At 37.6% G+C, this 25,175-nt stretch overlaps 2 protein-coding genes and 3 non-coding genes across 7 annotated transcripts; 3 read left to right on the top strand and 2 right to left on the bottom strand.

The window, feature by feature from the left end:
* Window positions 1–56: 56 nt before the first annotated feature.
* On the top strand, window positions 57–14,305 carry tmem132a (transmembrane protein 132A). 2 transcript variants are annotated; one of them, XM_048196832.1, is made up of 12 exons: window positions 57–298; window positions 3,826–3,913; window positions 4,273–4,487; window positions 4,593–4,802; window positions 7,142–7,638; window positions 7,736–7,888; window positions 8,633–8,828; window positions 9,100–9,243; window positions 9,322–9,524; window positions 11,762–11,987; window positions 12,370–12,561; window positions 12,651–14,305. In XM_048196832.1, exons 2-12 carry the CDS (start codon window positions 3,832–3,834, stop codon window positions 13,461–13,463), a joined length of 2,931 nt encoding a protein of 976 aa, XP_048052789.1. In that variant the 5' UTR covers window positions 57–298; window positions 3,826–3,831; the 3' UTR covers window positions 13,464–14,305. The 2 variants fall into 2 exon arrangements, with proteins under 2 accessions (XP_048052789.1, XP_048052790.1); XM_048196833.1 differs by lacking the exon at window positions 57–298 and having other exon boundaries at window positions 3,706–3,913.
* Window positions 14,306–15,747: 1,442 nt separating this feature from the next.
* trnae-cuc lies at window positions 15,748–15,819 on the top strand. The gene has a single exon. It is a non-coding gene; the product is annotated as a tRNA-Glu (tRNA).
* A 349-nt stretch (window positions 15,820–16,168) lies between these two features.
* Window positions 16,169–16,240, top strand: trnam-cau. Its single transcript has one exon. It is a non-coding gene; the product is annotated as a tRNA-Met (tRNA).
* Window positions 16,241–16,668: 428 nt separating this feature from the next.
* On the bottom strand, window positions 16,669–16,741 carry trnak-cuu. Its single transcript has one exon. It is a non-coding gene; the product is annotated as a tRNA-Lys (tRNA).
* A 176-nt stretch (window positions 16,742–16,917) lies between these two features.
* On the bottom strand, window positions 16,918–25,163 carry si:ch211-89o9.6 (zinc finger protein 623). 2 transcript variants are annotated; one of them, XM_048196862.1, is made up of 8 exons: window positions 24,536–25,163; window positions 24,316–24,413; window positions 23,138–23,234; window positions 22,934–23,037; window positions 20,216–20,321; window positions 19,554–19,630; window positions 19,330–19,414; window positions 16,918–18,104 (listed from the first exon to the last, which is right to left on the bottom strand). In XM_048196862.1, exons 1-8 carry the CDS (start codon window positions 24,816–24,818, stop codon window positions 17,203–17,205), a joined length of 1,752 nt encoding a protein of 583 aa, XP_048052819.1. In that variant the 5' UTR covers window positions 24,819–25,163; the 3' UTR covers window positions 16,918–17,202. The 2 variants fall into 2 exon arrangements, with proteins under 2 accessions (XP_048052819.1, XP_048052820.1); XM_048196863.1 differs by having other exon boundaries at window positions 20,216–20,318.
* Window positions 25,164–25,175: the final 12 nt, after the last annotated feature.

The following is a 25,175-nucleotide window of genomic DNA, read 5'->3' as shown; positions in this document are numbered from 1 at the left end:
CGCTTTATTTTGCCCTGAAAGGTCATACTCTTTCTCCCGCTCTCTCTTACTCAAACGTAAGTGTTGAGTAAATATTATGCACACACACATACAGTACGAACACACTCGCACTGTTATTGTTAGCACTGCTCTGACGAATTAATCAGTAAAATAGTTTAGCAGCTTAAAAGCTACATTAGATTTCTCACTAGCAAGGTAATAACGATGCGGTTTTTGAGGTAGATAAACTTACAGTTTCACTATTAGAGACAATGCTGCCGGACGGACACTGTTGAGAGATGTAACGTTACAGACTCAGGTTGGCTATTTGACATATGCTTATTATCTCTCTCTCTCTCTCTCTCTCTCTCTCTCTCTCTCTCATAACTGTGTTAATAACTGTATTAGTCTGCTATCAAGGCTCAAGCCTCCGTTACTAGATCTAAAATAACGTTTTGGAATTAGCAACGGAGGCTTGGGATGAGATGCTTAAAGGGTTAGTTCACCCAAAAATTAAAATAATGTCATTAATTACTCACCCTCATGTCGTTCTACACCCGTAAGACCTTCGTTCATCTTTGGAACACAAATTAAGATATTTTGGATGAAATCTGATGGCTCAGTGAGGCCTCCATTGCCAGCAATGTCACTGAACTTCTCAAGATCCAGAAAGCTACTAAAAACATATTAAAACAGTTCATGTGAGTACCATGGTTCAACCTTAATATTATAAAGTGATGAGAATACTTTTTGTGCGCCAAAAAAACAATATAATGACTTACAATTTAAAACAATATCTAGTGATGGGCGTTTTCAAAACACTGCTTCATGAAGCTTCGAAGCTTTACGAATCTTTTGTTTCGAATCAGTGGTTCAGAGTGCCAAATTCAAGTGATTTCAGCAGTTTGATTCAAAACAAAAGATTTGTAAAGTTTCAAAGCATGTTTTTTGAAATCACCCATCACTTGATACTGTTGAAAAGTCATTTGGTGCACAACATGTATTCTCGTCGCTTTAAAATATTAAAGGTCCCGTTTTTCGTGGTTTTTTGAAGCTTTGATTGTGTTTATAGTGTGCAATATAACATGTGTTCCTGTTTCGCGTGTAAAAAAACACAGTATTTTTCACATAATTTACTTATCTGTATACCGCTGTTTCCACTGTCATAAAAACGGGCCGATGACTTCCTTGTTCTATGAAGTCCCTCCTTCAGAAATACGTAACGAGTTCTGATTGTGCCAGCGGTTCCTGTGTTGTGATTCGACAGCAGTTTAGCGCATCTTGCCCGGAAAGGTCACGCCTCTTACCATAACGTGGAGATGAACGCGCTCAGTTATTGTAAACATGTCTTTAATTTAACCCTATCAATTTGAGCCGGAATCAGACCCGGTGATTGGACTGCGGGATGAAAATAACAGCGTTTCGACGACATGGCGACAAACACACTCTACAAACGCAACTCTTGTGTATTCCTGTGGGCGGAGGTCAAAAAACTGTTTTAGTGACGTCATTAAAGAAGGAAGTAGAGGGATGTAGTCCAAACTGGCCGTTCGATGTAGGCGACTTCTGTTAAATAAAATATCTCGCTTGGCATTGAACTTTGAGCTTTAAAATTTTACAGATTTTATTTATACTCTAACAACAACATTACACACTAACTAAAGTTTGAAACATGGGATCACGAAGAACGGGACCTTTAAGGTAGAACCACTGTAGTCACACAAACTGTTTTAAATGTTTTGAGGACCTTTCTGGATCTTGAGAAGTTTGGTGATATTGCTGTCTATGCAGGGCTTACTGAGCCATCGGATTTCATCAAAGATATCTTATTTTGTGTTCTGAAGATGAACAAAGGTCTTATGGGTGTAGAATGACATGAAGGTGAGTAATGAATGACATAGTTTTCATTTTTTGGGTGAACTAACCTTTTAAGAAATTAGTCCCACACACACAAGAGTGTTTCAAGGACAAAAACCTGAAAAAATGTCTTGAAATGCAACATCTGAACAGTGTCTTGAGGTGTGGTAACCGTAGTATAAGCAGAATAATTGACAACGGGGCATTGAATTATTAGTAAATAATGCACGCTTCGTGTCATGGTCGCATTACCACCTCGGGTGTGCGTTATTTTCTAGTAATTCAGCTGCCCGTCATCAATTATTCCTTACTTATCCAACGTAGTCTGACTGTCAAACTGCTATAATTGTCACTGAGAAAGAAATCTAAAAAAAAAATGTATACACAATCACATGAGCTTTTAAGGTAATATGTTAAAAGTTTAATAAATTGTGCAAAAAATTTATAATAAATTATTTGCACTATAGATGTCCTAAGAAAAAGTAATTTTTTTTTAACATCATATTAAATAATTTGAGCAAATGAATTTGAGCTTGCTTGATGCTTATAAAAGTGAAAACCGTGAAAATGCAGCTTATTTTTAATATATGACTAAGAGAGAAAAGATGATAAAGATATAGGGATAAAGGGTTGAGAAAGAGTTAATATGATATTCTTAGGATTTCATGTATTTAGATATTCTCAGTGGTCAAGGAAAACAGAGAAAGATTAGATGGAAAAAGAGTGGTGTGATTAAATACTTTTTTTTTTTTCAGATGCATATAATGCCCTCATTCTTGCTAATAGGATTTTGCCTTGAATGCTGTCTGCAGCATTTCTCCCTCATGCACTAATCATTAAGCCACTGAAATTAAACATTAAAAGCATTGAGATCCCATTGCTATAATGTATGTTCAGAAACCCGCCATTTCCGACAGCATAAATCTGTTGCATGTTTTATTACAGTAAACAGAAATGTAGAGGACCCGGGGAGAGAGCGAGATTAAGATGAGATAGGAAGTGGGTTTCGTCTTCAGATTTACAAAGAGTTTCTTGGAAGGACATCAACTATATTTGGCCAGATATATCCAAGAAATAAAGAGAGGAAAAATGGGGGAGGGTGAGAGCAGAGGATTATTTACCATTTTAAATGAATAAATCCGTATTGTGTGAATCCGGCACACCAGCCAAAGAGGGACAGAGAGAGTGACTGACAGCTAACCGTACAGAGCTATAGATGACTAAAAAAGAGAGAGAGAAAAACAGCACACTAAAATAAGAAAACAAGGATTTTAAAATCATTTGGACACTTCTGACATACCTGAACTTGGAATATTTTTATATTTACAAAACTAAGAAAAAACTTCTAAAGGAGAAGCAAGCATTCTGACAGAAGATGGATTGATGACCAAAATCACACATTAGACTGAGCATGTCTGTACGAGGAGAGTGATATCTTACTTTCAGTTTTGCATATCTGAAAAACTAAAAGGACCATTGAGGCAAGTACAAACTTTTTGGAAGTTTTATAGTGTCGATTGTTTTTGTTTTGGTTTATATCATCTTATTTTACCTGAAATTATATTAACATGTCATTTCTTGAACACTCTTAAAAAATAAAGGTTCCAAAAGGGCAGAGATGCCATAGAAGAACCATTTTTGGTTCCCCAAAGATGGTCAGTTCTAAGGGGAACCATTATTTCTTAATGTGAAAAACATTTTAGTAATCTAAATAACCTTTTTTTCACTATAAAGAAACATCTGTGGAATGGAAATGTTCCATGTATGTTAAAGGTTCTTCATGGAACCATAGATGCCAATAAAAAACCATTATTTTTAAAAATGTAATTGATTTTTGATGAGTATAATGTGATTTTAATGGATAATATTAATATATTTATGAAAATAACTAATATTTTTTATTAATTAATAATAAATATTTTAACAGCAGCAAAATATGTCAACTATTTAATATTTGACAAGCAGAATATATTGTTTGCTGTGTTACAGGGTGTTATGGATGAAATGGGTCTTTCTAGACTCAAATGGAAGTATTCTACTATGAGACTGGTAATCCTTCACTTATTCATAATCCTCTGTAAGTTTGACTTATTTTTACACTCGCCCCAAAACACTGCATAACATACTTTACTTTATGTCCTTTAACATTGTGATTGTTTTCTCTCTCTTTTAACTGATATTTTGGAGGGAGTTTTTTTTTTTTTTTTTTTTTTGTAGAGCACTAGGAGAAAGAAATTCTACTGAAGTTTCTTAAACCAAATTTAAATTTAATTGAAAGTGTGTGAGCATTTTTTTATGTAATTCTTCACTTATGCATTTTGTAAATCAAAGTTTTAGGTTGTGGTTAATCTGGATATGAGAAACCTATGCTTAAACAATAAAGTGATTGTTACTAATCTCACAAACTACCCAACTTTCCTATTTCTCCATCAAAAGCCCATTGTCAGGCACCTCCCTCCCCATCTCTTCCAGTTCGAATCACTGTTCCCTCGCCATGGCAGTCTTTCCCCCTCTCTCAGGCCGATCTGGGCCTTCTCTTCACCAACTCCAGCCCCTTCTCTTCCACCCAATCCCTGCTCCTCATGCCTCCATCAGGAACGGCCTCCAAACCTCTTCTTCGTGCTTCATTTGGTTCCTACACCATCACACAGGTACAACAGTCTTGATTATGGTTAATGGCCTTTATCTCAACTTCAAAGATAAATAATGTGAAGTGACTTATTTTTGTGCTTCTGCTTCATCTTCATCTTCTCAAGGTGATGACTGAAGCCATTCCTCCTCTGACTCCATCTCTCACTGCATCGCTTCTTTCTAAAACCATTGTCAAAGAGATGGAGGGTGACAGAGGAGAACGGTTTGAGGTGCGAGTGCTGTTTCATATGAGGGGTGATGTTAACAGAGGAACCTGCATTACTCTCCATGCTTTCAAACAGACAGAAGAACAGAAAGCTTCCTGCATCACTCAGGTACTGCTGGTCAAACGCACTATAGATGGGTCAGGAAAGCATTATAAGACAAGAATTGTCAAAAAACCTCAGTGTTATGTGAATACAGCAATATATATATATTAATTTAAAATTATTCAGACATTTTTTATATATTTTTACTCATGGATATAGGACACTGTAGTTCATTTGTGTAAGTGAGGATAGCAAAATAAAGTTAACTGACATATTATACCCAAAAATTCTTCATACAGTGGACTACCAGTAAAATTGATAAAAAATTTGGAACCAAAAATTATTCAGATACTTTGACCTGACCATGTTTTGCTAAAGTGTTTTCTAATATAATTAATATCATTTTTTTCTGAAACAGTTTAACTCTGAGATCTTGTCATATTTTATTATCATTTTCAACTATAGTGAATAAACTGAATTAATGAATGAAATGTTCAAGGTGTCTGAATAAATTTTGGTTTGACTATATACAGTGGGTACGGAAAGTATTCAGACCCCCTTAAATTTTTCAATCTTTGTTATATTGCAGCCATTTGCTAAAATCATTTAAGTTCATTTTTTTTCCTCATTAATGTACACACAGCACCCCATATTGACAGAAAAACACAGAATTGTTAACATTTTTGCAGATTTATTAAAAAAAGAAAAACTGAAATATCACATGGTCCTAAGTATTCAGACCCTTTGCTCAGTATTTAGTAGAAGCACCCTTTTGAGCTAATACAGCCATGAGTCTTTTTGGGAAAGATGCAACAAGTTTTTCACACCTGGATTTGGGGATCCTCTGCCATTCCTCCTTGCAGATCCTCTCCAGTTCTGTCAGGTTGGATGGTAAACGTTGGTGGACAGCCATTTTTAGGTCTCCTCAGAGATGCTCAATTGGGTTTATGTCAGGGCTCTGGCTGGGCCATTCAAGAACAGTCACAGAGTTGTTGTGAAGCCACTCCTTCATTATTTTAGCTGTGTGCTTAGGGTCATTGTCTTGTTGGAAGGTAAACCTTCGGCCCAGTCTGAGGTCCTGAGCACTCTGGAGAAGGTTTAGGTCCAGGATATCCCTGTACTTGGCCGCATTCATCTTTCCCTCGATTGCAACCAGTCGTCCTGTCCCTGCAGCTGAAAAACACCCCCACAGCATGATGCTGCCACCACCATGCTTCACTGTTGGGACTGTATTGGACAGGTGATGAGCAGTGCCTGGTTTTCTCCACACAAACCGCTTAGAATTAAGGCCAAAAAGTTCTATCTTGGTCTCATCAGACCAGAGAATCTTATTTCTCACCATCTTGGAGTCCTTCAGGTGTTTTTTAGCAAACTCCATGCGGGGTTTCATGTGTCTTGCACTGAGGAGAGGCTTCCGTCGGGCCACTCTGCCATAAAGATCTGACTGGTGGAGGGCTGCAGTGATGGTTGACTTTCTACAACTTTCTCCCATCTCCCGACTGCATCTCTGGAGCTCAGCCACAGTGATCTTTGGGTTCTTCTGTACCTCTCTCACCAAGGCTCTTCTCCCCCGATAGCTCAGTTTGGCCGGACGGCCAGCTCTAGGAAGGGTTCTGGTCGTCCCAAACGTCTTCCATTTAAGGATTATGGAGGCCACTGTGCTCTTAGGAACCTTAAGTGCAGCAGAAATGTTTTTGTAACTTGGCCAGATCTGTGCCTTGCCACAATTCTGTCTCTGAGCTCTTCAGGCAGTTCCTTTGACCTCATGATTCTCATTTGCTCTGACATGCACTGTGAGCTGTAAGGTCTTATATAGACAGGTGTGTGGCTTTCCTAATCAAGTCCGAATCAGTATAATCAAACACAGCTGGACTTAAATGAAGGTGTAGAACCATCTCAAGGATGATCAGAAGAAATGGACAGCACCTGAGTTAAATATATGAGTGTCACAGCAAAGGGTCTGAATACTTAGGACCATGTGACATTTCAGTTTTTCTTTTTTAATAAATCTGCAAACATGTCAAAAATTCTGTTTTTCTGTCAATATGGGGTGCTGTGTGTACATTGAGGAAAAAAAATGAACTTAAATGATTAAATGATTTTAGCAAATGGCTGCAATATAACAAAGAGTGAAAAATTTAAGGCGGTCTGAATACTTTCCGTACCCACTGTATATATATATATATATATATATATATATATATATATATATTCTGGCCAAAATAGATGTCAAATATATGCTAAAATATGTTATAAACAGTACAGCTTATTACAGAAAACTGAAAATATATTTGTTTAAACCTTCAAACACCGAAATATATTATAAAACGTACTTCAAGAGGCATAAAAAATACATTTCCAAATTTCTTATTATTATTAACAAGTATTCTTCAATTTCTTTTCAGCCACCTTTTGGGTTGTGTGTGGTCACAATGACACTTCCAAACGACTGGTTTGAGCCTAATCAGAACATCAAGGCAAACCTGGACCAGATTTTCAAGCAACGTCACCTAAGCAGAAACCGTTCTCGTTCCCGAAACCGTGGGAGAAGGCATCCATATGTGCCAGGACGATTTAGAGCCCAATCTGATAAAATTCAACTCTACTACTCTTCCTTTGGCATTGTGCCCAGTCCTAAAGTCGGACCCCCTAGGTGTGCAGAGGAAGTATTACAGCAATCAGATAGAAAGATGTACTACATTGGTCCAGTGGGACTTGAAGATCAAGAGGTCAACAAAACCAAGCAAAGCGCTGCATGTTTAGATAGACATGCGGAAGAGAAGTTTTGGTTGGATTCCAATGTGGAAATTGTCTACAGCAAAGGGCCTGTACGTGCTGGACAACCAATCAGAGTGTCAGTAAACTTGAGGGCAAATTTTAGTGGGGAGTCACTGACCATTAGGTAACATTAATATTATTACATAACATATAATTTCTCAGCACATTTTATGTAGTAATGAATTGTATGTTATTGTTCACATATTGTTTTGCACCTTCAGACTGAAAATGAAAAGAGGATTGTTGTCTCTGGAGGTCCATCCCACCACAAACTCTGACCTGTGGATGGTAAATGTAGAGAGGACAACAGGTTCTAAACATGATGTTATTTCCATCACTGTTCACAGCACTGGTACTCATCCAGACAGCACTGGGTAAGAAAAATAATTACTGACTCTAGAATTAATATCTACTAATCTATTTTACACCAATATATTAGTGTATAGCATATACTACCATTAAAAAGTTTAGGATCAGTAAGATTTTAATATGTTTGTTCAACAAGGATGCAAAAGTGACATTAAATGGACATTTATAATGTTACAAAATAATTCTATTTCAAATAAATGCTGTTCGTTTGAGCTTTATATTCATTAAAGAGTCCTGGAAAAAAATATAATGAAAATATTAAGCAGCACAACTGTTTTCAACATCGAAGGATCATGTGACACTGAAGACTGGAGTAATTCAGCTTTGCCATCACAGGAATAAATTACATAAAAAAAAAAAAAAGAAATTCTCTCTCTCTCTCTCTCTCTCTCTATATATATATATATATATGAAATATTATTTGTGATTTAAAATATCTGTTTTCTATATATATATATATAAAACAGATATTTAAAATCACAAATAATATTTCACAAATCCATTCAGGAATTACATTGATTCTAAAAGCTCATCCACCTACAAGTCAAACCGTTAAAAGTACAATTTAGACATCTTTATAGCTCTAAAAACACAGTTTTGTAAGAAAGAAACAATAAAAGTCCTTTATATAAAAATAGTTTTGCTTTTAAACCCTCTTCATCATTATTCACAAACCTGAAAGTTAGTTAAAAGAATAATCTGCCCTCCATCCTTTCATTTTTGTCTTTGTCCTCTTTCTTTTGTTGCAGCACATCTGCTCTAAGCCAGGTATCCTGTCTTTCATTTGAGGTTTTACACAGAAACTTTGGCGTAGCGATGACTGTCGCTGCTAGCTGGTGGGTGGAGTACTCAACGCGCAAGTTTGCAGTTTCACCACACGGGGCAGTCACAAGCTTTTTCTCCTTTATCGACAGAGAAATAATGGGCATTGCCCCCATCACAGAGGTATAATATCATAAAATTATTGCTAATTTCATTATGCATACAATAAATTATCACAAGGATCACCACTAGAATAAGTTTACTAAATATTCTACACCTTTCCCCATGATATCAACTTGTCTGAGTCTGTTATTTTTAGGCAAATGACCTCAGAATGACAATCAGAATCAAGCCTTTCAGAAAGCCTTGTAATAATGTTAGATATTCAATATAATGTGTGTAAAGAACAGGAAAAACATGATGTTTACTGAGATCCAGTTGTTTTTATTGGCAGAGTAACACAATTATCAACACAGCCATTTTGACGAGTCAGCCTGTGTCACTTCCTGTCATTGTCCTCGCTGTGGGCCTAGATGGCAAAGTGTCAGATGTGACCACAGCGGTGAAGTGTCATTCAGCCAATGAAGATATCATCAAGGTATGATGATTTCTGTGGAGGTCTGGTCAATTCATGAAATATATGAAGTCATCTGACGGCTCTTTTCTTTGCTGGCAGGTGTCTCATGATTGCTCTGTACTTTTTGTGGATGGGAGTGAATCAGGAAGGGGCAGCATCTGTGTGGATCTGGAGTTTTCTTTGGGAATGTTCAGTGGCTCTTTGTGCTTGGCTGTGTGGGCTCCTGTAGTTCCACTACGCGTGTCTCTCTCTGACTCTCTACTGAGTCCCATCAATGGCTGGAATTACTACAGTGAGAGCGGGTATGCAATATTTGGTTACACTTTACAAAAAGGTCCTATTAGTTCACATTATTTAATGCAGGGGTCTCAAAGTCAAATTTGCGGGGGGCCGTTTCTGTGATTGACACCTCATAGGAGGGCCATATTAACATTCAAGCGCAAGAAAGTGCAAAATTTCAGAAAATTTACTTTCCTTTGCATTATTTCTCATTTACTTCAAATTTCATTAGGCCTACTAAAAATGTTATACCTATACTATAAATATTTTATTTACCATACTAAATGTAAACAGCAGTGTCTCTCTCATTGTTACAGAGTGTAATATAATACTATTACTAATATAATACTACTTATAATACTACTAATACTAATATAATACTATTAATATACTAATATAATACTACTAATATAATACTATTAATTGCAATAGTCTGGTGCAACTTCTCACATCCAACAAAGTGCATGGAATAAAAAATTAGTAATTTAGGAACAAAACCAGCAACACTTGTGGCGTGGAGGGGTCAGAAATGAACAAAAAACTGGAGCTATATATATATCAACTTTATTTTGCCAAAAAATAAAAATCTCTCATTGTTACATACATTATTAGTTTTTAACATTTACACAGCTGAGACACATTTGTCCAAGATGCCGTTTGAGCATCGGTAACGTTTAATGGTTGCATCGGACGCGTTTCGGTGGTTTAAATCGACGCTCTTGACTTAAAGTCGAGTGCTTTTACTGTAATTTAGGCTCATAATAGAAGCGACGCGGTTGAGAGCGCGGCTCGTGGTTGCATAGCAACAACAGACGCCACTAGAGCGAAAGAGCATTGAAAAGAAGGAGAATGCGGCGCGGCCGCTTATGTGATGCGATATGTGAATGCTCCCATAGAACGGCGACTTTTTCTTTGCATATCAGACAGGTAGCAACTAGTGAATAATAATAATAATAATTTAGCGGGCCGGATTATGTTTTATTTTTGAGATCAGTTGCGGGCCGGGTAAAGGGGGAGGGCGGGCCGTAAATGGCCTGCGGGCCGGCAGTTTGAGACCACTGATTTAATGCATTTCTTAGAGTACTTATTTTTTAAAGGGTTAAAAATGAACCCAAAAAGTACTGAATACTGAAGTACTCAACCTTGTGTTAATCCAAACTTGTAAGACCTTATTTAATCTTTGGAACACAAATTAAGATATTTTTGATAAAATCCAAGTTTTTTTTTTTTTATCCCCCAATAGAAAGCAACGTAGTTACTACATTCAAGGTCCAGAAAAGTAGTAAAGACATCATTAAAATAGTCTGACTACAGTGGTTCTACCTTAATGTTATGGAGCTACGAGAATAATTTTTGTGCGCAAAAACAAAACAAAAAACAGTGCAGCGCTTCCGTGTTATGTCAGAACGCCGGTTCAGTATCGGCTGGCTCCTGCATCAGCATCACATGCATGCGTCATGCTGCTCACTTGAACAGCGTTGGCCAATACTGAGCCGGCGTTCTGACGTAAACATGGAAGTGCTGCACTGCATCAACTGCAGAGACTGACAGGGTAGAGAAGAAATTGTTGAATAAAGTCATTATTTTTTTGTTTTTGCGCACAAAAAGATTTCTTGTCGCTTCATAACCAGAACCACTGTAGCCATGTTGACTATTTTAACACATTTTTTTTTTTACTACTTTTATGGACCTTGAATGACGGTAATTACGTTGCTCTCTGTTGGGGGATAAAAAAACCTTGGATTTCATCAAAAATATCTTAATTTGAGTTCCGAAGACAAACTAAGGTGTTACAGGTGTGGCACGACATGAGGGTGAGTAATTAATGACAGAAATTTCATTTTTAGGTGAACTAACCCTTTAAGTGCAAAATAAATGTAATATTTTTCGACACTTAATTGCATGTTAGTTGCTATTAAGTGAAAATGTATTTTAGTTTAAATTTATATTAAATGTAATTATTTAAACTAAGAGTGTTTTTGACCCACTTAAGTAGTACATATTTATATAATCTCATCTCTGTTTTAAGAAACAGGCATAAAAATGTACTCTCTTTATACACTTAAGTGGCTTTATATTTCATCAATATTATATTATCTGCAAGTTGTCATAGTTTCTCAACTAATGTAGTTAACTAAAGTTGAACTAAAAATGGAACCTTATTGTGAAGTGTTACCCAATATTCTTCTGCAGACCTTTCAAATAGTGCAAGGTAATGGCATTGATCATAAGGAAATTGAAACGTCTATTTTCTTTTTAGGTGTGAACCAGTTTATCAGAGGTCCGCTATACAGATTTTGGCACAATTCACTGCCCAATCAGCAGCTCAAGGAGGCCAACCAACCTACATGCTTGGATCACCGGATTGGTTTGTGGATGTGACTGAACTTGTCCAAGACTGGCTGAGGATAGAAAACCCATATATTGCAGCTCTTGATAAACAAAGAAATCTAATTGGCTTGAAGCCTGGAATTACATCATTATATGTTGGTATCTGAATTTACTGTCAGAATTTTTGATGTGGCATTATATATAAACAACGTGAAGGAATAGTTCACCCCAAAATTGAAATTCTGTCGTCATTTATGTCATTCCAAACCTGTATGAAACCTGTCTTATGTGACATTCTTTGGCCATACAATGAAAGTAAATGGGGTCCAGTGTTGTTATGGACCCCACTGACTTTTATTGTTTAGACCAAAACTCAGTCTTCAATATCATCTTTTGTGTTCTGCGGTTGGAAACAACATGAAGGTGAGTAAATGATGACAGGGTTTTTATTTGTTGGTGAACTATCCCTTTAAGTACAGGCCTGTCTTGGTTGCTAATTTCCACCTCTAAGTGATTCTCATATCTCTGATTTTGAAGGTGATATCAAGTCAGTGGGATGGAGTGCTTGGAAGAGCTAATGTCATTGTAACCTCTGAACCTGTCACTCCTGGTGACCTCTCTGTTCAGTTGGTAGGAGGGCTTGGCCTGTCAATTAATTCCAGCCCATCTCATCCATCTATTGTCACAGCAACAGTGAATGCTCACAACACACTGTACAACCATGGGCAAGTAAGTATAGTGAGTACTATTTTAACACTATTGATTCTACCAGTGTTGTTCTATTTCTCAGTCTTTCTGCTCTCTCTTTTTTTTATTAGGAAGCATCTATCAGTGTTTGGATCCAGTTTAATGATGACACCACCATATCGGTATCTGCCTTTAGTGGGATTCCCTTTACTCTCCGGCTCTCCTCTTTGGCCGAGTCTGTGGTTGCTGTGACACCCGCTCCATCACAGCGCATCTTGGCACAAGGTGATGGCGGAGGGCCTCTTGTGAAAGCCGAGCTCCTGGTTTCCACCTGTGAACCAGAATCTAACCATGTTGAATTGGAAGCAATCCAAAAAAGAAGCGAAGCAAAAAGATTGGCTAAAGGCTCTGGCTGGATAAGGGTGAACCTGAACATGGACTTTTGGCCAATGGGGAGTGAGGAAACCAACTTTGAGATGCATGATTTGACTGATATGCTTGTCGACTCCAGCAAGGATCTGTATGATAACTTTGAAGATCAGCAAATGATGGTCAATTCTACAAGTGACTATGATGTTGGTAATGACATATTTCAAAGAAATGATTTGGAGAAGGCGGTTTTGATCCCTAACCATGAAGAGAGTGTCGTGTATTTATCTCCTGGGGTGGAAAAAGAGAGGAAAGAGGTTAAAACTGCTGGTAGACAAGTAGAGATTGGCATTGGAGCTGTCCTTTCTCTTCTTTGTCTTTCCTCCCTCCTTTTCCTGGTCAACTGTCTGCCATGCGCACTGAGAGAAAAGAGGAACCGAGGAAGACGAGAGGGAAATGTAAAAGACACTGTGGAGGAAGATGAGGAAACTGAAGAACAAGAGGAGAAAAGGGTAGAGGGAAAACAGTTTAGTGAAGTGGTAATGGGAAATGATGACAGAAGGGAAAGGAAATGACTTTCAAAATATCTTACATTGCCTATTACCTTGTGTGTATCCCGAAAAAGTCTTTACGGTCACATTACAGTATTGCCCATCAGCATACCATATTAGATGAGATGTAAGAATATGTATGAATTTGCTGTTATTGTTGTTTTTGTTATTTCTTTCAAAGACATTAATACAAGAAGATACAATATGTTGTGTTAATATTGTTATAAAAATGCATTACAGAAAACATAAATATGCCCACACTTTTTATGATCTGAATGATGACTTCAAGTCAAACATAGGTTACTTGAAACGTTGTTAGCCTTTTTTTACACTGCTCAAGTATTAAATAAAGGTGAAAAATATAAAAAAAACCCCACTATAATTCTTGTTATTTTTCTAAAACAATGAGTTGACAGTGTGAAATAATACAGATACAATTTCTAGGAATTTATTACCACAAGACCGGTGTGATATTTATGCATTCAGATTATCATGCTAGGTGGTAGAGTTCGTTTACAACTAAAAATGTATTTATACAACAAGAACTTTTAATTTTTGGCATAGGCCTACGTGACAATGAAGAAACTGTTTTCAGATGAATCAATCACCTATGTATGTCGAACCGAATAACTATACAAGTAGCCTTCCACTGTTGCCAACTATTTTCAAAGGAAAGTAGCTAAAGCCTGCCCAAAAAGTCGCTAAATGACGTCATGGGTAAATTAGCATATTCGTGACGTCATCACGCCGGTTGCATTCTGCCTGCCTAATGTGTTTTCTCTCCTAATCCGTGCTCACATAGCCTACTGTATTTTAATACAATATAATATAATATAGCCGAATGTCAAATAAAGCTGTTCTCATATATATATATATATATATAAATATATATATATATATATATATATATATATATATATATATATATCAGTGGCGATTTCTTTAAGACTGCAAGGGAAGCTCGGCTTCCCTTATAATGTCACAAAATTAATGGTCAAATATGTACTATTGTATTAACATTTTATTGACTAAAAATGCGTTAGAAAACGTTCATCTCAAAGACGAGTTCGTTCAGAATCAGTTACATATAGCAGGTCGGCTGACTCGATTTCCTTCTCATACATTCCCGCAGCGTCACAGTGCATTTCCCTATTGAAGCCCAGCGTCCATTGACTTCAATGGGGCTGCTTTGAACGGTTTTTTTCAGCGCTTCGAAACTAGACGGTCATTGGATAAACGCTGCGATTATGTCCCGCCCACGGACGCTCAGCGTCTCTGGGGGTGAATGGGGAGTGGGCTGGCCCGGACTCCGAGCTTCTGCGTGATGATTGGAGGGTCTGTCGAAAGACTGCATCTCCTTTTGACTGACAGCGATTCTGTACTATAAGGAATCACTGAAGCTATTCGCGCTCAGTCCCATCGCGGATTTCCCAAGTTCAGTCGAAATAAAAACTGCTGCAACCTATTTCTTTGATATTTGCTTGGCGAAATTGCTTGATTTTCATCATACATTTCACACAATTATACACCACATTCCTTGTTTCAGTTTTACAGAGTTTAATATTTTTTTTTTTAGATCGTTCATTCATTCATTCATTCATATAACGTTAGTAAAATGAGCTTCCCCTCTCTGACAGACCAGTAGCCGCCACTGATATATATATATATATATATATATATATATATATATATATATATATATATATATATATATATATATATATATATATATGCCTATATCATTTTTTTTTTTTGACCGGCAACAAAACGCGTATGATATAATGAATGGCATTTTTATACATTTGTAAATTACATGAATTCAGAGGGTTCGGAAATTGGATGAACTAAAGCTCTGTGATAGTGAGTAAAGTGATAATAAGCACACGAGAAAAATGGAAATTAAAACCATCAAACTAAATTCTTTAAATATAAAACAAAGGAGAATCAGAAATAGTGTTTGGTCCGTGGCAACACTGTGTGCTCGTATGTACTCGCTCATTCACGTCTGTCAGATGCCGTGCACTCAACGGTGCTGCTGCTCCTCTCAGCCACTCAATGACGGCAGCGGGAAAGCAAGACCTCGCGTATACAGGACAGTGCTGGTGACATTTGAAAAGTTACTGAGGTTTGTCCAAAAAGTCGCTAGATTTGTCGCTAGGCGCTTTTTTTGAAAAATTGTCGCTAAAGGGGTCTGAAAAGTCGCTAAATCTAGCGACAAAGTCGCTAAGTTGGCAACACTGTAGCCTTCAGCCCTAATACTCGTCAACTGTATGTACAATAACATTTGATCTAGTCTATATTGCACTACTCCCTGGTGGTCTAGTGGTTAGGATTCGGCGCTCTCACCGCCGCGGCCCGGGTTCGATTCCCGGTCAGGGAACAAAATTTTTTTGTCGTCCAAACAAATGTATTCGACGCAATAAGCTCAATTGCAAACAGTATATTGTGTTAAATGATTTGCGCTTTTGAACACGTTCTGAACAGATGCACATAATATCAGAGTAGTTCCCGATGTATGATACGTTAAAGTTTTGGCTGTTATGTCCAAAAAAAACAACAACAAAAAAACAAACAACTTTTAAATGCTTTCACAAATTGACTGAAAAAAAAAAATCCAAAAAGTCACCAAACTTAACAAAAAAAAAAACGGAATGCAGAATGAAGTGAATAAACAGAACCCGCAATGTTCAGTACACTCAATACCACTAACCAGTCAACAAATACGCAACAGCAGAGTGGCGCAGCGGAAGCGTGCTGGGCCCATAACCCAGAGGTCGATGGATCGAAACCATCCTCTGCTAAACATTTTTGCATAGTGAATTTAGCTCTTCTCCAGAGAGAACCTCTTCCAAAGAGAGCATCTTAATGGATCATAAAATGCGATGAAAAAATATTATATTATGTATTAGTACGTCGGCGGGGTACACCTTGGTGACTGCAAGATGAATACGCGCGATTGGCCAAGGAGTCCTCTCAATGATGAAGCCAGAAAACGCCATTCGCACCGCAAAGATGGAGATCCTCGACGCGTGATTGGCCGAGGAACTCTGACAAAGATGAAGCCCGAGAAAGCCATTCGCTCAGTAAAGGCAGTTCGGGCTGATTTAGAAAATCCAGCTGATGTTGGAAAATACGAACTGTACTTTTTCGTTCAGATCCGCTTTTGGAGTTTATATTGTGCTGGAATCATTCTCTGAAACAAGAAACGTAAATTAGCAATAAATATTTACGCCCAACGTGGGGCTCGAACCCACGACCCTGAGATTAAGAGTCTCATGCTCTACCGACTGAGCTAGCCGGGCTGTTATATCAGCGGTGCTGCTCAAAATATTCTAAACAAAAAATAAACCGCAAAATCTACACGAATACATGGTCTTTTAATTATAATCGATAACAATACTTAAAATACTTAATAGGTAACAGTCTAATACAGTGCGGTACCGGCTAATACAGTGAGGATAATGACAAAAAGAAAACCTAGATGGACGCTCTTTTTTATTAGTGCTCGTGTACCACCTGGTGGTCACTGATAGTATTACAATTCACGGAAATTCAACATTAGAACACCGCTTTACGTCAGCGTTAGTCACTAACATCTACACATCTTGATCTTACTATTAATATTCGGTTTATATTTCTTATCCCCCTTTAAATTTAGATCTTCTTATTCCATGAATATTATAACGATTCCCTTGACATTCAGAAGACCACATGATTCATAGGAAGGCATAAGTTGGAAGCCCTGCATTGTCATCAGATATGTTTAATTATATCCTACTCCTCCACAAGAGGCCGACTGCTGATGTGTCTTGAGGTTGCAGATCCAGGCGAACCGTTTCCCACAGCGGGAACAGATGAAGGGTTTCTCTCCTGTGTGAACTCTTTGGTGTTTCTTCAGGTTGCCTGCCTCTGTGAACAGCTTCCCACAGGTATCACACTTAAAGGGCCTCTCCCCTGTATGCACTCGCTGGTGTGCCACGACATTGGACAGTCCAGTGAATGCCTTTCCACAGTACTTACAAACGTAACTTTTCCGCCTAGCTTTGTCCATGTGCTTTGGTAGTTGCAGCCCAGCAAAAGAAGCCCCAGGTTGATTTAAGTTGGACACCATTTGGGGAATCACAGTGAAATACGAGGGGTTTGTTCTACTTGCGGTTTCTGTTTGAATAGTTCCGGGCCTACTGATGTGGCCTGATGTTTCAGTTTGGCTTTGCCTCAAAATGGCAGCTTGATTCCACCTTTCCTCTTCTCTCATAGGTCTCTCTGTTGCACCCGCATTTCTAACAGCATGTTTTTGGGCAGACGGCGCTCCATCCCGTCCACCTTTGGAGCTTCTAACAGATGATACGGTGTCTGACTGAACCAGCATACAGTCTTGATCCTGGTCCGACTCTGTATATGAGCAGGATGGATGTGTGGGCCAGTGTGCAAAGCTGGTCTTTTGCTCTGCAGGTCTCTCATACAACAAGCAGCCTCTTCCTGAGGTTTCAGTGGCTGTCTTTTCATGGTTCTTGGGTGAAGTTCTGCTTTTCACCAATCCTTTGTGTACATGCCCTGAACCTGTGAGAGCTGCCGTTTCTCCTGTTGTTAGGCCCTTGCTAGGTTGAACAACAAACTTGTGGTACCTGTGCTGTTGAGAACTACTTGGGCTGGACTCCACAGTACCTGAATGTAAATATGTTCAGATATTGTCAGAGCATTTTTAATCTGTAAATATTCTTTGTCTAACAGAACTTTTTTTTCCTTTTTCAATCTACTTAGTAATATATATATATATACACTGTGTACTGCTTGGCCAAAAGTTGCTGTTTGGATTTAAATAGGCAAATGCTTAAGAGTCTATGGTTAGATCATTATTGCAGTGACTATTATGTTTCTAGCATGTTATATAGAAAGACACATGGTCATATTCCAGGATGACAATGTCAAGATTAATCAGGTTCAAATTGAGAAAGATTGGTTGTGAAGGAGCATGAAGAATCATTTTCACACATGAATTTGAACCTCTAAGTCCAGACCTTAAATTCATTGAAAGTCTTTGGGATGTGCTGGAGTGCTCACCTCTTGCATCGTCAATACAAGATCTTGAACAAAAATTGATGCACCTCTTGATGGAAATAAATGTTGTGATGTTATTTCCATCAAGATGTGCACCAATTTTAGGCCTCATCAATTTGAGCTTGATGAATCTTGATATTGTCATCCTGGAATATGACTAAGATGTGTCTTCCTACATGGTTGTTTAAGAAATGAAAAGCTACACACACACTCCATCAATTAGGGTTAGAAGAACTGTTGCCAAACATATAACATGCTAGAAACGTAATAATCACTGTAATAATGATCCAATCATAGACTCTTAAAGGGTTAGTTCACCCAAAAATGAAAATACTGTCATTAATTACTCACCCTCATGTCGTTCTACACCTTTAAAACCTTCGTTCATCTTTGGTACACAAATTAAGATATTTTTGATAAAATCCGATGGCTCAGTGAGGCCTCTATTGTCAGCAAGTTAATTTACACTTTCAGTGCCCAGAAAGCTACTAAAGATATATTTAAAACAGTTCATGTGACTACAGTGGTTCAACCTTAATATTATAAAGAGAATACTTTTTGTGGCCAAAAAAACAAAATAACTTTTCAACAATATCTAGTAATGGCTGATTTCAAAACACTGCTTCATGAAGCTTTACGAATCTTTTGTTTTGAATCAGAATGACATGAAGGTGATTAATAAATGACATAATTTTCATTTTCGGATGAACTAACCCTTTAAGCATTTGCCTATTTAAATCCAAACAGCGACTATTTTTTGGCCGGGCAGTGTAAATAAATAAAACATTATTATTATTAAAATGTATTAGTATTAGTATTATTATTTACTCACCCTGTATGTTTATCTGCAGTCCAGTAGATGGAGAAATGTCAGTTTTCTGGCTCCTATCATCATTCAAAACTTCCACCTCTATAGGCTGGAAACAATATTAAGCTACATTTATTTTTCACTTTCATCCTATTTCACTGCAGCAGTGATGTGATACTTTCCTGTTGGCATTCTTTAGCTGTCCTAGTTTTTTCTTTTCATTTTAGAAGAACAGTAAATACACAAACCTTCTCTGTTCCAGGAGCAACTGTGCTTTTGGCTGGTGAGGTAGAAAGTCTCCCACTACAGATGTCTGTATTTGACTCTAATGACCCAGAGGAAAAGAGAATGAATGTTAATTTTTTTTATACAACATACCAGACCAAAGTAAGCAAATGTTAAAGGGATAGTTCATCCAAAAAAGAAAAAATCTTATGCATAAAATATAAGAAGATAATTTGAGAAATGTCTAGTTTACATATAAGGTAGTGGCCAAAAATGTGTTTTTAATGACCCTACAAGTTCTATTAAACCATCAAAATATGAGTTAAAAAAAAAAAAAAAAAAAATAAATAAATAAATAAATATATATATATATATATATATATATATATATATATATATATATATATATATATATTTTTTTTTTTTTTTTTTTTTATCAGACAAAATTATTTGGCAAACTAAAAGGCAAACTACAGATACATGTTTTATTTTACTATGCAAAAAAATGCATATATATCAGGAAAAGCATACAAAATCAAGTATTAATGTTTAACTGATTCCCTCTTGTTTTTGCACGGGTTCATAATTTCTTTGTATAACAGCCTGGTTCTCACAATTTGGTATATAAATCATCTTTTTCTACCATTCACTTAAGCAGATGACTGCTTTTTGGCCCTCTACTCACCATCCTGCACAACTATGGCTTGTGTCTGGTTTCTTTCCCACTGGTCATTTAGATCCTCCTTTATCACTATTGTTTCAGGCTCTCCATCTTCCACCTGTGCTTGCTGCTGAACACACGAAACAAGGTTTTGTGTTACAACATGACCCTGGCTGGCACAAGAAACATAAAGGTTGTGAATACATGTATAAAGCTTTCCCTGTCTAAATTATCTAGGAATTTCTTGTATATAAGGAATTGTGAGAGTGTACATAATGTTCCTAATATCTAAAGCACAAACAGCTTTTCATTATTTAAAAAACAAAAATGGGAAAGTATGTATGTCACTGTTTAACAACCAGAGTATGATTTATGAGTATTTAATAATGGCTGTGTCCTTCAACCTGATATGTGGAAGTAATCATTCCATCTTTTCATTTATTACAACATCAGTTTTGTAAATGGAGAAACCAGAAATGATGTTATTGCACAGTGCTTCTATTCTGAATATTATTTAAATGTTTTCCCTGTCCTGAAACTACCTGCCTATCCTTGTGTTTAATCATTACTTTTTATAACACAGATAAGAGGAGAGACAGGCATTGGACTCAAAAACAAAGTGTTTAGCTGTTCTTCAAAAAACAAACACAAAATGAGTGCAGAAATGTTTATTTAAACATCAAACACTTTTTAATATACCAGAAACTGCTTGTAACCATTTCGACTAAGTCGCTTTACTTTTTCTACAGAACACAGCACAGAGCTTTACTCTGAAATTGTTAATTATATAAAAACACTTTGACTTACATCCCTATTGATAAAAAAAAATGCAAATCATGTATATAATTTAAATGAAAGTCTTAATTCAGAAAAGATATGATGGTGGTATAATACACACTCATGATCATTAATCTTATCAGTAATCTGTGTAGGGTTGCACCAGCTGTTCGTAAGTTCTTTCTTAAACTGGAACGTAAAAGTCCACACTAGAGTTTTAGTAACTACTAGCTAGTTTGTAACGAACTATTTACTTTATTGTACTTTAGTTGCACCATTTGTTCTTAAAGGATTAGTTCACTTTAAAATGAAAATTACCCCAAGCTTTACTCACCCTCAAGCCATGCTAGGTGTATATGACTTTTTCTTTCTGATGAACACAATCTGAGTTACATTAATAATTATCCTGAGGCATCCGAGCTTTATAATGGCAGTGAATGGGACCAACGAGTATGAAGCTCAAAAAAGTGCATCCATCCATCATAAACGTACACCACACGGCTCCAGGGGGGTTAATAAAGACCTTCTGAAGCGAAGCAAAATGCGTTTGTGTAAGAAAAATATCCATATTAAACAAGTTATAAAGTAAAATATCTAGCTTCCGCCAGACCGCCTTCTGTATTAATGAACTTAACGAAGAAAGTGTAACGCCTCCCACAGTTCAAAACACTTAAACTACGTCCTTTGCGACGTCAGGTACGCAGTTCGTAAGTTGAATATGGAAGGCAGTCTGGCGGTAGCTAGATATTTTACTTTATAACTTGTTAAATATGGATATTTTTCTTACACAAACGCATCGCCTTTATAAAACTTGGATGCGTCGGTATATTTATTAATATAACTCTTGATTGTGTTCATCAGAAAGAAGAAAGTCATATACACTTTTCATTTTAAAGTGAACTAATCCTTTGAGGCAGAACGTAGCTAGTAGGATGTAAGCTCTTTGTAATGCGTGGTTGAATAATATGACATTTTACCCTTAATGATCCAATAGTAGTGTTTAAATACGTGATCAGAAGTTGTGGTGGAAGTTTAATGGTGCAACGCAAAAATATTTAGTAGTGCGTAAGCTGAAACTTATCTAAGCTAAGGTGTAACTCACGCACAGCTGGTGCAACTGGCCCCTGGTGATTATTTATTGACTCCGAGAGAAAGCAGCTCTTCTGCAGTTAACATATCAGGATGGTTCTTCTGCTGGTGGTTTTTGAGGTTCCGTATCCAGGCAAATGTCTGCCCACACTGGGTACAACTATACGGCCGTTCTCCTGTGTGGACTTTCTGGTGCTTTCTTAGGTTTCCCGCCTCTGAGAAGAACTTCCCACAGGTGTTACATTTGAATGGCTTCTCACCCGTGTGAATCCGCTGGTGGATCACCACCTTTTTGGGGCGGTTGAAAACTTTGCCACAGTACGTGCACGCAAAAAGTTTTTCACGGGGAACTCTGTCATTTCTAGTCCGACCAGCTCTTTGTTGGTTAAAACTGACATCTCTGACATTGTGGTAGCTGTCCGTGCCCTGTAATTTTGAAGATGTTGATGCCACTGCCGCAAAGCCACTTGACACCAGAGGCGGATTGGAGGAAGGCAAGAGGACCATGCTATTCTGATGTTCCTCCCTCCCGTATTGTGGATAAACACGTGGAGCCTGGCTTTTCCCTTGTGTTACTTTGCTAGCCCACACAGAAATCTCTTCCCCCTCCTCCGCAGAGTCGACCTCTATGATCTCTGAACACCGTACAGAGGCCGTGGATTGGCTCTCAGTCAATCTTGCATTGTTCACGTACACGCAAGATCGCTGCTGCAAATCTGCATTGTCACTCCCTTGCATTAAATAATCCCTCATAGGACTGGATTTTCCATTCAAATCAAACTTTGCTTCGGCATGTAATTCTATGGGCTCTTGTGATATCCCCTTAACACTCTCAAACTCTGGCTCAGATTTAAGCGCAGTGTCAGATCCACTGACCTCCAAAGTCGGTTGCTGCATCCTAGAGACTTGATCATCATCTTTCATCATCTGAACATCTCCAAAACCAGCCTCTCCAGTCTGTGGAGGAGTATTTGTTTCTCCTTAAAGAAGAGAAACAGTGTTAAATCAAGTTTTAAGATGGGTATTGTTGGGTATCTGTTACGTTTATAATAGGCAGCTTATGTTTTTTCATTCACTCACCACCATCTCTGATGAACAGTCTCTGCTGTGTTTGGTCCTCCTCAAACATCTCATCCTTTATCAGCACAGTGTTTACTTCTGATATTACTGCATCTGTCTTTTATGAAAGGAAATGTTTCATAAGTCTATACATGCATTATACATATATAGATACATATGTAGTGTACAAAAATTTAAGGGATAGTTCACCCAAAAATGAAAATTTTATGTTTATCTGCTTACCCCCAGGGCATCCAAGATGTAGGTGACTTTGTTTCTTCAGTAGAACACAAATGATGATTTTTAACTCAGACCGCTGCCGTCTGTCAGTCATATAATGCGTGTCAATGGAAACCCCATCTATAAGAGTCAAAAAAACATGCACAGACAAATCCAAATTAAACCCTGTGGCTCGTGACGACACATTGATGTCCTAAGATACGAAACGTTTGTTTGTGCGAGAAACCGAACAGTATTTATATCATTTTTTACCTCTAAAACACCACTATGTCCAACTGCCCTGTGCATCTGTTTAGTGAGGTCTGATCGCGCTCTGACAACGGAAGTGATGTCTCGCTCTCATTGAAGCAAAATTCGAGAGATCACTTCCGGCATCAGAACGTTTTTTTTTTACCTCACTAACCGGATGCCGAACGCAATTGGACGTAGTGATGCTTTAGAGGTAAAAAATTATATAAATACTGTTCGGTTTCTCGCACAAACCAATCGTTTCGTTTCTTAGGACATCAATGTGTCGTCACGAGCCGCAGGGTTTAATTTGGATTTGTCTGTGCATGTTTATGTGACTCTTATAGATGGTGTTACCATTTCAATGTATTATTTGACTGATGGTCGGAGTTAAAAATCATCATTTGTGTTCTACTGAAGAAACAAAGTCACCTACATCTTGGATGCCCTGGGGGTAAGCAGATAAACATCAAATTTTCATTTTTGGGTGAACTATCCCTTTAATTGCAGATCTATCTATTGTTTATTGATCTATGACAGAGTCTGTAAGTGTTTATCTTTCTATAGTTTATTTGTCTGACAGTCTATTTGTCTATATAATAGTTTATCTATCTATTGTTTATTTGCCTATGATAGTCTATTTGCTGTAAACTTTGTGCTCATTATTAAATATGGCACAACAAAACGTGCTAAACTATTTATTGCAGTTATCAATGAGACAGCTTACCTACCATACTGTTACTTTCATTTTCAGCAGCCTGCTGAGCAGTTGAGTCTGTCCCTCCACCTCTCCACAGTCCCGTGTTAAACTGTGATCCATACAGGACGTCTGAATGTATGAAAACCAGAGAAACAAGACACTTTAACCACACGAGCCTTGATAGTTTATTTGGTGTGACAGATACACTTGACAGCAGAATAGCATGTAAGGTTTTATGACAACACACACACCGTTAGACTGGTTCCTGTATTTGTCTGACAAAGCGCTCACTTGAACCCGGTTAGTGCGATTCAGTGAACTAATCCTCCTCTCTGCAAACCCTCGTGCCATCTTAAGCTCCAGGATGTGAAGTTTTCTCTTCAGCGCTTTGTTTTCACGCTGACATTGAGTCATCTGTAAGTTTATAATCGCGTAGTCGTCGTCCACGAGTTTACATATCTCAGCCACCGCTGCATTGGCCAGCACCTCCATAATGGACGCTAGCTGCGTCTGGAAAGCGATGCGATTCGACATGGTTATCGATTAAGCGTCCTATAGCACGTTTCAATAAACGTTCAGTGTTTTGGGAGCTTGATAAAAATGATACAAAATCCCGAAATTTAAAGAAATATCTTCAAAACATCGTGGGAATAACAATCAGTTGCTCGGGTTTGACATCATTCAGCACTTCCGGTCAGTAGTAATGACGTAAAAGCCATAAAGACTGTTTTACAGCGCACTACAATCTTGTGTCGACACTGCTTAATACATTTGATGAATGAATAAAACGGATTATTTTTCTGCTGCTCTGTCAGTTATGGTTTGGTTCTTTTGTGCTAAACAGCTTGTTGTGGCTTTTAACCCTTATTATGTTCGATTTCTGGGTTTATG

Source organism: Megalobrama amblycephala, linkage group LG7 (assembly GCF_018812025.1).
Source record: "Megalobrama amblycephala isolate DHTTF-2021 linkage group LG7, ASM1881202v1, whole genome shotgun sequence".
Lineage (NCBI taxonomy): Eukaryota > Metazoa > Chordata > Actinopteri > Cypriniformes > Xenocyprididae > Megalobrama > Megalobrama amblycephala.
Note: the sequence above shows the minus strand (reverse complement) of the source record. Positions and strands in the feature narration are given on the sequence as shown.

Coding starts and splice junctions, on each gene's coding strand:
- si:ch211-89o9.6 (XM_048196862.1), bottom strand. CDS start 24,818: ATGTCGAATCGCATCGCTTTCCAGACGCAGCTAGCGTCCATTATGGAG. Junction 23,235..24,315: donor AAAATGAAAGTAACAGTATG/GTAGGTAAGCTG, acceptor CTTTCATAAAAG/ACAGATGCAGTAATATCAGA. Junction 18,105..19,329: donor ACTGCAGATAAACATACAGG/GTGAGTAAATAA, acceptor ATTTACATTCAG/GTACTGTGGAGTCCAGCCCA.
- tmem132a (XM_048196832.1), top strand. CDS start 3,832: ATGGATGAAATGGGTCTTTCTAGACTCAAATGGAAGTATTCTACTATG. Junction 3,914..4,272: donor TCACTTATTCATAATCCTCT/GTAAGTTTGACT, acceptor CTCCATCAAAAG/CCCATTGTCAGGCACCTCCC. Junction 8,829..9,099: donor GCATTGCCCCCATCACAGAG/GTATAATATCAT, acceptor TTTTATTGGCAG/AGTAACACAATTATCAACAC.